This window comes from Gorilla gorilla, chromosome 7 (genome assembly GCF_029281585.2).
Source record: "Gorilla gorilla gorilla isolate KB3781 chromosome 7, NHGRI_mGorGor1-v2.1_pri, whole genome shotgun sequence".
In the NCBI taxonomy this organism is placed as follows: domain Eukaryota; kingdom Metazoa; phylum Chordata; class Mammalia; order Primates; family Hominidae; genus Gorilla; species Gorilla gorilla.
Genome location: NC_073231.2, coordinates 78,264,297 through 78,276,676, shown reverse-complemented (window position 1 = coordinate 78,276,676; position 12,380 = coordinate 78,264,297). Strand labels below are relative to the sequence as shown.

At 48.1% G+C, this 12,380-nt stretch overlaps 2 protein-coding genes across 5 annotated transcripts in view; both read left to right on the top strand.

Moving 5' to 3' along the window:
• The window catches only part of HGSNAT (heparan-alpha-glucosaminide N-acetyltransferase), a 58,879-nt gene extending 52,317 nt beyond the window's left edge, over positions 1-6,562 (top strand). For 2 of the 4 annotated variants that reach the window (XM_031013699.3, XM_055349168.2), the window contains 4 exons: positions 685-762; positions 1,409-1,479; positions 1,577-1,689; positions 3,123-6,562. In XM_031013699.3, the coding sequence (XP_030869559.3) occupies positions 685-762; positions 1,409-1,479; positions 1,577-1,689; positions 3,123-3,304 (444 nt within the window). In that variant the 3' untranslated portion in view covers positions 3,305-6,562. Of the gene's footprint in view, positions 1-166; positions 254-684; positions 763-1,408; positions 1,480-1,576; positions 1,690-3,122 lie in introns of all 4 variants that reach the window. The other 2 variants (XM_031013702.3, XM_031013701.3) reach the window with 2 other exon arrangements.
• LOC109028071 (uncharacterized) lies at positions 4,526-5,561 on the top strand. The gene has a single exon (XM_019032661.4). The coding sequence runs from the start codon at positions 4,526-4,528 to the stop codon at positions 5,144-5,146; it is 621 nt and encodes a 206-aa protein (XP_018888206.1). The 3' UTR covers positions 5,147-5,561.
• Positions 6,563-12,380: the final 5,818 nt, after the last annotated feature.

Genomic DNA, 12,380 nt, shown 5'->3' with positions numbered 1-12,380 from the left:
ATTACTATAAATTATTTTTACAGCTTCTTATCCTTTGATGTTTTCAAAAATGAATACCTAATTTCAGAGGGATTGTATGTGAAGTCCATATTTCACTGTTTTTAAATGTTTCCCTGCCTCCCCCACCCTGCCTCTGGTTCCACCCTGTCCCGGTCCCTCTTCCTAGTGCTGCCCAGACTGGGTCACCAAACAGGCCTGTCTGAGGGAACCCTTGTCACCTTTGTGGAGAATTCTCTTTGGGCCCTGCCTGGAAGTAAGAGCCACGGAGCCTGCCCAGACGCCCCTTCTCCTCCTTTCCCCATGACCTGGGCTTCTGCGTTCCCTGCAGCAGTGGAGATGTGGTGTGGCTATCATGCTTCCCCCGAGCTCTGTGCCTGCTGCCCCATTCTGCTCAGGAGCCTCTTCCTGCGGGGACCCTCTGGTGCTCTGGCCCCACCTCTGTGGCTCGTCCTCTCTGATGCCTCCTCCTCCCCAGAGAGGGCGTTCATCTCTGGTCCCATGCTCCTCTGTCAGTCTCCACTAGTCAAAGGCAGGGGTGATGTTTCCCGCCTCCCTGTAATCCCAGCACCTAGTAGCGCGCCCAGCAAGTGAATCTCTTTGTCGGGTAGTTAAGACAGTGGATTAATATGAAATAAAAATATCCCTTTGGCGATTCTTTTGGCCACACTGTGTTATCTCCTCCAGGCAGGAAAAATACTATTGTATTACAAGGCTCGGACCAAAGACATCCTGATTCGATTCACTGCTTGGTGTTGTATTCTTGTAAGTAAGCAGCATTCCTCGCTAAAATTCCTTTCCTTCACATGTATAGATATTTAAAAGGAATAAAATGTTTAGCAACACTGAGGTAGCCATTGTCACCACATGGCAGCAGGTACCATTTTCTTCACTTGAGTAACAGAGAGGAACAAATCTTTCCACCTAAATGCACAGATTTATTTTCTTAGGAAAATGTCTTTATCAATAAGGCAGTGTTTGCCATCAGATAGCCAGGAATGCCTGAAGAAATGTGAGGTATGGGCTCTGTGTGGAGAGGCGTATCAGAGAGACTGGGCAAATCAGACCAGGTTGCAGACATCAACTTCCAGATTATGTGGGAAAGAGAGTTGCAAGGTTGACTGTTTGTGCATTTCATCTTGACCGCAGCCATGCCTCCTCTTCAGAGTCACTGTCATTTAATCAGTAAGCTTACCCTCTTCAACTCAGTAGAATGGTGAAGAGATTTTGGGAGAATGTTTTTCAGTTCATACATTTAAAAAAATATGTTTCCATTTAAAAGAGAAAAATATAAGGCACAAGTTTCAGCCCTCTTTACGTGATTAAATAACTAATATATATTGGTGTTGAAACCAAGTGTTTTCTGAGATAATAATATAAAATGTTAACATCCTTCTCTTCCCCATTACAGGGGCTCATTTCTGTTGCTCTGACGAAGGTTTCTGAAAATGAAGGCTTTATTCCAGTAAACAAAAATCTCTGGTATGTATGGAAAAAGCATGATTTTATGGATGACTGTTCATGTTGAAATTGGATTCGTTCCGTACGGGCACTGAAACGTCTCCTCCACCCCTCCCAGGTCCCTTTCGTATGTCACCACGCTCAGTTCTTTTGCCTTCTTCATCCTGCTGGTCCTGTACCCAGTTGTGGATGTGAAGGGGCTGTGGACAGGAACCCCATTCTTTTATCCAGGTAAGTCACCTCCAACCTCAAACAGAGCTGGAATGGTGACCAGGAGGCAGGCCCAGGGACCTCTGGAGCATCCTTGGTGCTGGGGTCTTGAGCCACTGCCCTAGCGGCAGGTGTCCAAAAGCCAGGCTGAGGGAGGAAGCAGCAGGGCCCACACTGTCCCAGCCCACACCAGATGTCACTGGCCTGCTCCAGAGCAGTCCACCCCATTTTCACCGTGTAGGTTGTGGAGTCGTTGTATGACAGTTTGTGACTCCACCTGTTTCTTCAGGCTATACCAAATTGTGGAGGAGCGGAAATGACTCAGGGCCACATTATCCAGTTTCTGGTTCTTTTTTTTTTTTTTTTTTTTTTGAGACAGAGTCTTGCTCTGTTGCCCAGGCTGGAGTGCAGTGGTGTGATCTCGGCTCACTGCAAGCTCCGCTTCCCAGGTTCACACCATTCTCCTGCCTCAGCCTCCTGAGTATCTGGGACTACAGGTGCCCGACACCACGCCCAGCTAATTTTTTGTATTTTTAGTAGAGATGGGATTTCGCAGTGTTAGCTAGGATGGTCTTGATCTCCCGACCTCGTGATCCACCCGCCTCGGCCTCCCGAAGTGCTGGAATTACAGGCGTGAGCCACCGCGCCCAACCTCTGGTTCTTAATAATGGTGCTATGCTTGCTTTCTTAATATAAATCCACTACTGTAGAGATTGTGCATTAGAAGAAATATCAAGAGGTGATATCAAGGGATAAATGGAATGATTTAGATGCAGTTCCAACCGAGGACTTAGAAACACATCAGATCATTTCAATGCCTCATTTCAGCCCTTTGATTCGAGGAATAGTTACATTCTTTGGACCTCAGATTTTCTGCCTAGAAAATATAAGTTATTAATAATAATTTTAGCTTTCCTTTCAGATTTAGTTTTCAAGAATTGTACTGTTATAAAATGAATATTATCTAATACCTTTTTTGTGTTTTTGAGACACAGTCTTGCTCTGTCGCCCAGGCTGGAGTGCAGTGGTGTGATTCTGGCTCACCGCAACCTCCGCCTCCCAGGTTCAAGTGATTCTTGTGCCTCAGCCTCCCAAGAAGCTGGGATTATGGGCACACCCCACCACGCCCGGCTAATTTTGTATTTTTAGTAGAGATGGGGTTTCATCATGTTGGCCAGGCTGGTCTCGAACTCCTGGCCTTAAGCGATCCACCCACTTTGGCCTCCCAAAGTGCTGGGATTATAGTTGTGAGCCACTACACCAGGCCTTTCAATAATTTTTGATATGGTTTATGTTTAAATACCTAAGATATGCATTACTTATTTTTGGCAGTAGCCAATAATGGAAGTGCACACTTTCTGTTTTTTCATTGAACTGGTTTCAAGAATTAAATAGATGGTCAGATGTGACTCATCTGTGAGAAACATGATCTTCTGTATGTCTCTCTCCTTAAGGAATGAATTCCATTCTGGTATACGTCGGCCACGAGGTGTTTGAGAACTACTTCCCCTTTCAGTGGAAGCTGAAGGACAACCAGTCCCACAAGGAGCACCTGACTCAGAACATCGTCGCCACTGCCCTCTGGGTGCTCATTGCCTACATCCTCTATAGAAAGAAGATTTTTTGGAAAATCTGATGGCTCCCACTGAGATGTGCTGCTGGAAGACTCTAGTAGGCCTGCAGGGAGGACTGAAGCAGCCTTCGTTAAAGGGAAGCATTCATTAGGAAATCAACTGGCTGCGTGTTTACAGACTCTGGGGGAAGACACTGATGTCCTCAAACTGGTTAACTGTGACACGGCTCGCCAGAACTCTGCCTGTCTATTTGTGACTTACAGATTTAAAATGTAATTGTCTTTTTTCCTCCATCTTCTGTGGAAATGGATGTCTTTGGAACTTCATTCCAAGGAGATAAGCTTTAACTTTCCAAAAGGGAATTGCCATGGGTGTTTTTCTTCTGTGGTGGGTGAAACAATCTGAGGTCTGGTTCTTGCTGACCTTGTTGCCCTGCAAACTTCCTTTCCACGTGTACGCGCACACCAACACGAAATGCCATCACTCCTACTGTGGCTGCTATGAAGCTTACTGGTTGTGATGTGTTATAATTTAGTCTGTTTTTTTGATTGAATGTAGTTTAATGTTTCCAGAAAGCCAAAGTAATTTTCTTTTCAGATATGCAAGGCTTTGGTGGGTCCAAAAAATGTCTATCACAAGCCATTTTTTCCTTTTCCTCTCTCGAAAAGTTAAAACATCTACGTGTTATTCCCAAACCCTCTTACCTATGTATCTGCCTGTCTGTCCATCATCTTCCTTCCTCCCTATCTCTGTGCATCTGGATGGCAGCCGCTGCCCAGGGGAGTGGCTGTGGGGAGGGCAGGTACTGTCTTTGCCCGTGGGTCCAGCTGAGCCATCCCTGCTGGGTGATGCTGGGCAAGACCCTTGGCCCGCCTGGGCCTTGGCTTCCTCACTTGTGAAATGAGCGGGAAGATGACTCTCAGTTCCTTCCACCTCTTAGACATGGTGAGGTAACAGACATCTAAAGCTTTTCTGAAATCTTCAGAAGAAATAGTTCCATTACAGAAAACTCTTCAAAATAAATAGTAATGAAAACTTTTAAAAACTCTCATTGGAGTAAGTCTTTTCAAGATGATCCTCCACAATGGAGGCAGCATTCCTACTTGTCATCACACAGCTGGAGACATTGTTTCTTAGGTGTGAAATCGGGGACAAAGGACAAACAGAGACACACGGCATTGTTCATGGGAGGCATCGTCACCCTCCTGGGTGTTCTGTGGGAATTTCCTGTGTGAGGAAAACGTCGCCACAGGGTTGTGCTGTACCCATCCTTCCCCGGCGAGATGGCCCTCGGCCTGTGCCGCTGCTTCCACCCTCGCCACTCCATGGCAGCTTTTGGTCTGTTTCCGGCTCTGCCCTCTGCCCTGAACTCTCATCCAGCTTGTACCTGCCTGCTGGACCCCTCCACCTGGAGGCCAGCCCATGTCTCAGGCCCAGCCCTACCCTCTTCTCCTCAAATTCTAAGTGTTTTCTCTTTAAGTTTCCCTGGCTTTGTGAATGGATCATGTGTCTCTAGGTATAAACCTGCCATCATCTTTTCACCCGGCTTACCTCCACCAGATCTCCCCAGTTCTGTCTCCATCTTCCACCTGCAGCTGCTTTGTTCTCATGGTCACTGCTGCATCACTGAGTCTGGACCCTTGTTATCATTTTCAAACTGGCCTCCTTCCCTCGTTCCCCCCTTCTTAAAGTCACCTGTCCATTGCCACCAGATTAAGCTTTCTCCAGCCAGATCACCTCTCTCTGAGAAACCTCCATTGACATGGAAACACCATTGTCTGGCACACATACTCACATACTCACCTTCCCGTCTTGATCCCCACACATCTTTCCAGCCTCCCCTCCCACTCCACTCCCCCCTCCCTCCTCCACCTCCCCATCCTCTTTTCTCCCCTCCCCTCTGAATCCAGCCCAGCGGGGCTTCTCCTGCCTCCATCACATCACAGAAGTACCTCCTGCTTCTGGTTTTAATTAGAGCCTTCCCCGATTACATTTTCCTCTGAATTTTTTCCTATCTACATTTGATCTGTCATGTTTAAACCCCCTACTTCTAAGGGACCTTCTCTAATCTCTTATCCTCATCCCCAAATAGTGTTTTCTTCCTCTGGGTTCTTATAATGCTGGTATCAATCTCACAGCATTTAGTGCTTCCTGCCTGGTGTGACAGTTACCTGTGTGCATGTGCAATTTCTAATTTCCCACACTAGACTGTGAGCTTCCTAAGGCAAGAATCATGCCTTGTTGGTTTCTGTATTCCTCATGGTGCCAAACACAGTGCCTTGTACATTGCAGGTGCTGAATAAACATTTTTAAAGCAAAGTGATGGGGATTTTTAAAATAAATATTTAAGTGCTGGTAAGATGAACATGGATCCGGGGTGCCCATGAAATGTTCTTGGGGCCGTGTGGGGACAGTCGTCATTCCTCCTCCTGCCACCCTTTTCTTGCAGTGAGTCACTGTGGATGGTCCCAGCTGTGTCATCCCAAAGTTCAGCAGGGAAAGCTGAGCTGGGCCTCTCCAGGTGAGTTTTCTAGAAGCATTTCTCAAACTGTGGGTTACATCAACTTGGGTGTCTTGAGCTGTAAGGAAGGAACTCCGGAGTCAGCTGGGCTACAGGGGAGCTTCTCTAAGTCCTGCAGGAGGCCAGACCCAGCCTGAGCTTGCTGTTAGCTAGCGGAGGCAGCTGCTGGTGGCCCAGGTGCTCGACACCAGGCATCCCCTCTCCTCCCATGAAGGGTGTGCCATAATCCCCTTCAACAGGAAATGCTTCCCAGAAGCCTCTCAACAGCCTCCCCTCCTGTCCTATCAGCTAGAAGCGCCTCGCTTGTCCCAAGACCAGCAGGGACAGGGAACTGTCCGAGCCCGTGGCTGTGTGGAGGAAGGCGACCCCCAGCACAAGATTGGTTTCCTTTGGGAAGGGAAGAGGGAGTGTGTTGGGGTAAGGGGTAGAGCAGAGGAATGGTCAGGGGGCAACAACCGCTGACAGCTGCAACAGGTGCATGGCATCTCACAGGGAGGCAGGGAGGTGCGAGCTCCTAAGTAATGGAGCAAAAAAATTCTGTAGAATGGGGAGAGAAAATGTGACATTTTAATTTTTTTTTGCATTTATATTCCTAATTCCTACTTATAATAAAGTGAATATACTGCCGCTGTAGATCATAAAATGTATCTTTTCCATGGCCAACAAGGGGCATCTTTTATAAATGCATAATAACCCAGTTTGTATCAAAGGGTATCGACTTAAGTGAAATTTCAACATGCTGTTACTTTTTCCTTTTAATGTAATTCTGTTTTCCAAATAAATGGGGGAGACAAATGGACTTTGAGTAAATTTCTTAGCATATCAACCTGCCTTTCACAAACAGATCTTTGTATGGATTGTAAGAAGACTAGGAGTAACTGGGTGCAGTGGCGTTTGCCTGTAGGCCCAGGCACTCGAGAGGCTAAGGTGGGAGGATCCCATGAGCTTAGGAGTTTGAGGCTGCAGTGAGCTATGATTGCACAACTGCATTCCAGCCTGGGTGACAGAGCAAGACTCTGTCTCTAAAGAAAGAAGGCAAAACAAAATTAGGGATAGAGTTTTAAAAGTGCTAAGCAATACACCATATAAGCCATGACCCTATTAATAATGAAGCTTCTGGCATAATTCCAGCTTTTAAAGTCTTTATCACACCTCTTGGTAAGCTTTGAAATTAAGTGGGGAAACTTACCAGTTACATATTTGTGTAATCTATCAGTTTTCACTAGAATGTAGTAAGCCAGCATTTTTCTTTTAGTAATAGGTTTCTGTTGAGCATTCATTTTAAAATTGTTCTTCAAGCTACATGCATTTCCAAATTCAAAGTGGATGGAAATGCTTGGCCAGGCGTGGTGGCTTACGCCTGTAATTCCTGCACTTTGGCCAAGGTGGGTGGATCACTTGAGGTCAGAAGTTCGAGACCAGCCTGGCCAACATGGTGAAACCGCTTCTTTACCAAAAAATACAAAAAGTCAGGCATGGTGGCAGGCACCTGTAATCCCAGCTACTCTGGAGGCTAAGGCAGAGAATTGCTTGAACCTGGGAGGTGGAGGTTGCAGTGAGCTGAGATCACAGCGCTGCACTCCAGCCTGGGTGACAGAGCAAGACTCTGTCTCAAAAACAAAAACAAAAACAAACTAACAAAAAACAAAGTTAATGGAAATGCTAGATGTTTGCATTATGCCATAAAATGCCTCAGACTTCATAAATGCCTTATCTAATTGTGTTTGTCAAAAGACTGTAATAGGCAAAGTACGCCATCACCTGCTGGCTGTTCTTTCCAGAATTCCATCCAAAGTGCTAGATGTGAGGACAGCTGTCTTGCCCACTGTCAGGAGGAGCTTGTGGCTTCCCACAGTGTCCATTACCATTTGTGGTTCGGTGGAATCCTACTCTGACTACTGGAAATTTTTCTGTAGAAATCAGTTCTTTTTCTGATTTTCCACCTTTCATGGTCAGCTGTTCTTGTATTTTATCGTATATGTAGTCACACCTATACTTCCATAAACGAGAGTTTCTATTCTGATATTTGGTCACAGTCTGAGTGTCATTTGGCTACAAACTGGTGCCCCCCTCTCCCTACATCCTATGCGGCTCTGTCCAGGTCACAGCTGGTTGAACAGAGGTACAGCCTGGCAGTGTGACAATCCCAGGTGATGCTTTCCTGTCAAAGGACACTAAGAGGACACTGGCCACTAACACTGTCACAGCAGGGAGGTGCAGCGTGAATGGAGAGCAAAGACTGGAGACGTCTTAAAGGGCGGGGTGCGTCACCGAGGAGGCACTGAGCGGGATTCCCGGCTGTCCTTGTGACCACGCCACCTGGATTCTGTTCATTGGCGTTGTCCGGGGGAGAAACAAACCGTCTGTCTTTGTAATAGGAGGCAGCGATGCAAGTTGTATGAAGACGCCTACTGAATTGTGGCTTGCACAGGCAGGAGGGCCCTGGCGTGAGGGGTGGCCAGGGAGAGCCCAGTGAGGGACGTAGCTCTGGGGCCCCGCGCCCCTGGAGGTTGCCCCGGAGGCGGGGCCTCGACCTTGACCCACAGGGCTGGGTGGGGCTGAAAATGGGCTCCCAGACCAGCGCGAGGAGCTGCGCCCAGGCCTAGCAGGCGGTTTGGCCGCGGCTGCAGCTTAGCGTCTGGGCCACGCCAGGCAGGCTCCCGGAGCCGTCCACTGCCCCACCAGGAACGTTCCGGGCTCTTCTGCTGCGCGCGGAAGCAAGTGAAATCAGCCTCGAAGACTCTGATGGAAGAACACCTGCGAATACCGCGCCCTCTAGGCGTCCGCCACACCCCACGGCCCCCCAGACAGGGTCTTCCTTTGTTGCCCAGGCTGGAGTGCAATGGCGCAGTTATGGCTCAATGCAGCCTCGACCTCCCTGGCTCAAGCCATTCTCTCGCCTTAGCCTCCCAGGCTACAGGCGCGCCAACACGCCTAATTTTTTTAAACTTTTTTTCTTTTTTGGTCTAGCGACGGGGCTCACTCTATTGCCTAGGCTGGTCTCAAACTCCTGGATTCAAGCGATCCTCTGGCCTCGGCCTCTCAAAGTTCTGGGATTTCAGGCGTGAGCCACCGCACCGGCCCTGAGACTTTTGACCTCCGTGCCCGCCCCTCCGGAATGCCCACCCCAGCCAACCTCCTCTCTCTCCTCCAGCTGGTGGCCGGGGCACGGCCCTCTCCAACACCTCTGCCCCTCCGCTGTTGAACTTCACATCCAAGTTTATGTCACTTCTCTGTGCCCAGGACATCGGATGGCCCCAGCTGACAGTGGCATCCCGTCCCTACAGTTTGGGGCTTCACCCATATTCACAAAGGACCGGGGGGTAAGGACCCCCAACCAGGCATCCACGTTGGTGAAGGCTCCCCACTTCCTCCATCAGAATCCACCGCTGGGGAACCCTGGCCATTCGCGGGAGCTCCCAATATTCCCCAGTAGGCGCCCCGCCCAAACTACATCCCTTCTCTCCACTAGACCTGGGCTGCTCTCTGGGAGAATGAAATGGCCTCTGCCAGACAGGGACTCACCCAGGACACAACCTCTCATCCCGTTGAACAGACTGCGTGTGTCCTCTAGGCTCAAGGAAACCTGACTTGCTGGGCCTGGGGCCCTTAGGCTTGCTCTTATTCAGTATTCATAAGAATCAGCAAAGCGTTTCATAGAGTCCACAGATTCATGCAAAAAGAGGAGAAAAGCACAAACACAGCAGCACACATGCACAAGCACACACACACGCACACACACATGCACACACGTACATGAATACACACAAGCACAATGCACAAACATACACGTGCAAACACAGACAAGCACACACACCACACACACAAGCATACACATATGCATACATGCACAAGCACACACATACATACACACCCAAGCACACATGCAAACATGCACACATGCAAATACAAGCAAACATGCACAAGCATACAGATATAAGCACACACAAGCACACACACACAAGCACATATACACCCAAGCACACATACATCAAGCACACACACAAACACACACACAAGCACACATGCACAAGTGTGTAGAAACACACACAAGGACATACGCACAAGCACACATGCACAAGTGTGTAGAAACACACACAAGGACATACGCACAAGCATGCACATGCATAAGCACACACAAGCACACATGCACAAGTGCACACGCACAAGTGCACACAAGCACACACATAAACATGCACGAGTACATACGCACAAATGCACACGTGCAAGGACACAGACACGAGCATACACATACGCACACACAAACACACACAAGCCCACATGCACAGAGACCTTCAAGGAGCTCCCCCTCGGCCCAAGAGGAAGTCATTCCGACTTCCTGCCTAGGTCCTGCAGCCAGAGCAGCAGCAAATGCCCCAGGAGACGGTCCTTTCAACTTCCTGCGCCCCTCGGCTCTCTGACAGGCCCAGGCCAGGCCTTATTATCCCTTAGTGTGGAGCCCAGTGCAAGCGCCATCACCTGCCGGAGGGAGGCGGGACTCTGCACCCGGGCCTGCCCGTAGAAGCCTCGTGCGCTCGTGGCTTTAGTGTGCGCTTTTCCTCCATGCCTGCAGTAAGAGCTGAGGCTTGACCAAACATTCCGTTTGTTTCGAGCATTGGTAAAGAGCAGGCCAAAGGGCCCGAGGCCCCACGTTGGCGGCTGCCTTGGGACTAGCAGGCACGCTTTGCAGGATGGGTCCAGTAGGTATAGAGATCGTTTGCGTTCTTGGTCCATCTCTGTCATTCACCTAGAGAGCAGGGTAGGCCTAGCCCCCATCTCTGTCATTCCCCTAGAGAGCAGGGCAGGCCTAGCCCAAGGAAGGACTATTCGGCCACAGGTTTGGGCCACAGCCCCTGCTTTGGCGAAAAGGGGGGTGCATGCGGATGGCCTGGGCAGAGGACATAGGCAACCTTTGCCGATGGGTTCCTGGGCCCCGGGTCCTGTCCACCCGTGGTCATATGTGGACATGGGTGAAGCTCCAAACTGTAGGGATGGGATGTAACTGCCAACAGGGGTGAGAAGGTCCTGGACGGGGACCGTGATGGAGGCTCCTGTGTGAGATGTTTGACAGTGGAGGGGCAGGAAGTGATGGAGGGGGCCGTGTTCAGGCCATCTGTAAGAGGAGAGAGAGAGGCAGCTGGCAGTGGGTGTTCAGTAGGGGTGGCCACAGAGAGCCTAGAGGCCCCCTATTCCCAGACGGACTCCCATCCAAATCCTTGGAGAACCCCATTAATACAGCCAGGAAGGGAAACGGTATGGAGGTTCTTCAAAAAATTAAAAATAGAACTGTGATATGATCCAGCTGTGCTAAGTATTTATCTAAAGGATATGGATTTTGCATTTTGAAGAGATATCTGCATTCCCGTGTTCATTACAGCATTGTTCATAAGAGCCAACCTTATGAAGTCAACCTAAGTGTTCATGAATGAATGAATGAATCCAGAAAATGTGGTATATATTGACAATGGAATACTAGTCAGCCTTTAAAAATAGAAAAGGGAATCCTGTCATTTGTGACAACATGGATAAACCTGGAGGGCATTAACTGAAATAAACTAGATACAGAAAGACAAATCCCACATGATCTCACTTATGTAGAATCCAAAAAAGGAATTCACAGAAGCGGAGAGTAGAATGGAGATTGTCAGGGGCAGACGAGTTGATTGAGGAGATGTGGGTCAAAGGATACAAAAGTCCAGTTAGACAGGAGGTAGAAATTGAAGAGCTGCATTGTGCAACATGGTGACTAGAGTTAACAACAATGTGTTTACGTCTGTGAACCCGCAGAGAGAAGTCACTTGAGAATTGCTGAGACAGTAGATTTTAAGTGTTCTTCCCACAACAATTAAAGTTTGTTAAGTGAGGATTATGTGAATTAGCTGGACTTAAGCATTCTACAATATATACATATATCAAAACATCACGTTGCGCACATACATATATACAATTTTTATTTGTCAATTCATAAAACTTTGATAACAGAACACCATTATGATATTGACTATTGAAGCTTATACTTTGAAAATTTTCTAATAGCAACATTGTATATTTACTTCATACTTTATATTACTGTATTCAGTTTACTGGGTTCTTGTGAAATAAAATAATGCAGCAAAAACAAAACACATCATCTTCTTTGTACATTTCTGGCAAGATACCTGCATAGTAAGTAATTTGGCTTTGCCCAAAGAGAGGTCTGGCCCCTTCTCTTGACTTCAGGGAGGTAATCCATATCACACCTGACAGAGTGTCCTTGTGTAGAGCAGGGCTGACCACACTGGATCTAATGGAGAGGCTACCCACACCTAACAGTCTCAGGGTATGGGGTGATTATGCCAGAAAGACCAATCAAGTAACTTAGAGTAGTGGCTTTGGTCCCCTGATATGAGTTTGTTTACCTGATGACTGACTTGACCCATGTGAGAAATCATCAGTCAGTCAGTCATGTCTACATAGGAAAGCCCCGGTCAGATCTCTGGACAGCAGAGTGTGGGTGGGCTTCCCTGGCTAAAAATACTCGTAGTGTGTTGTTGTGTATCCATGCAGGTAGGCTAACACATCCGGAGGACAGTGGAAGCTTTGCATTTATAAATCGCCCAGACTCAGCTCTGTGGGTC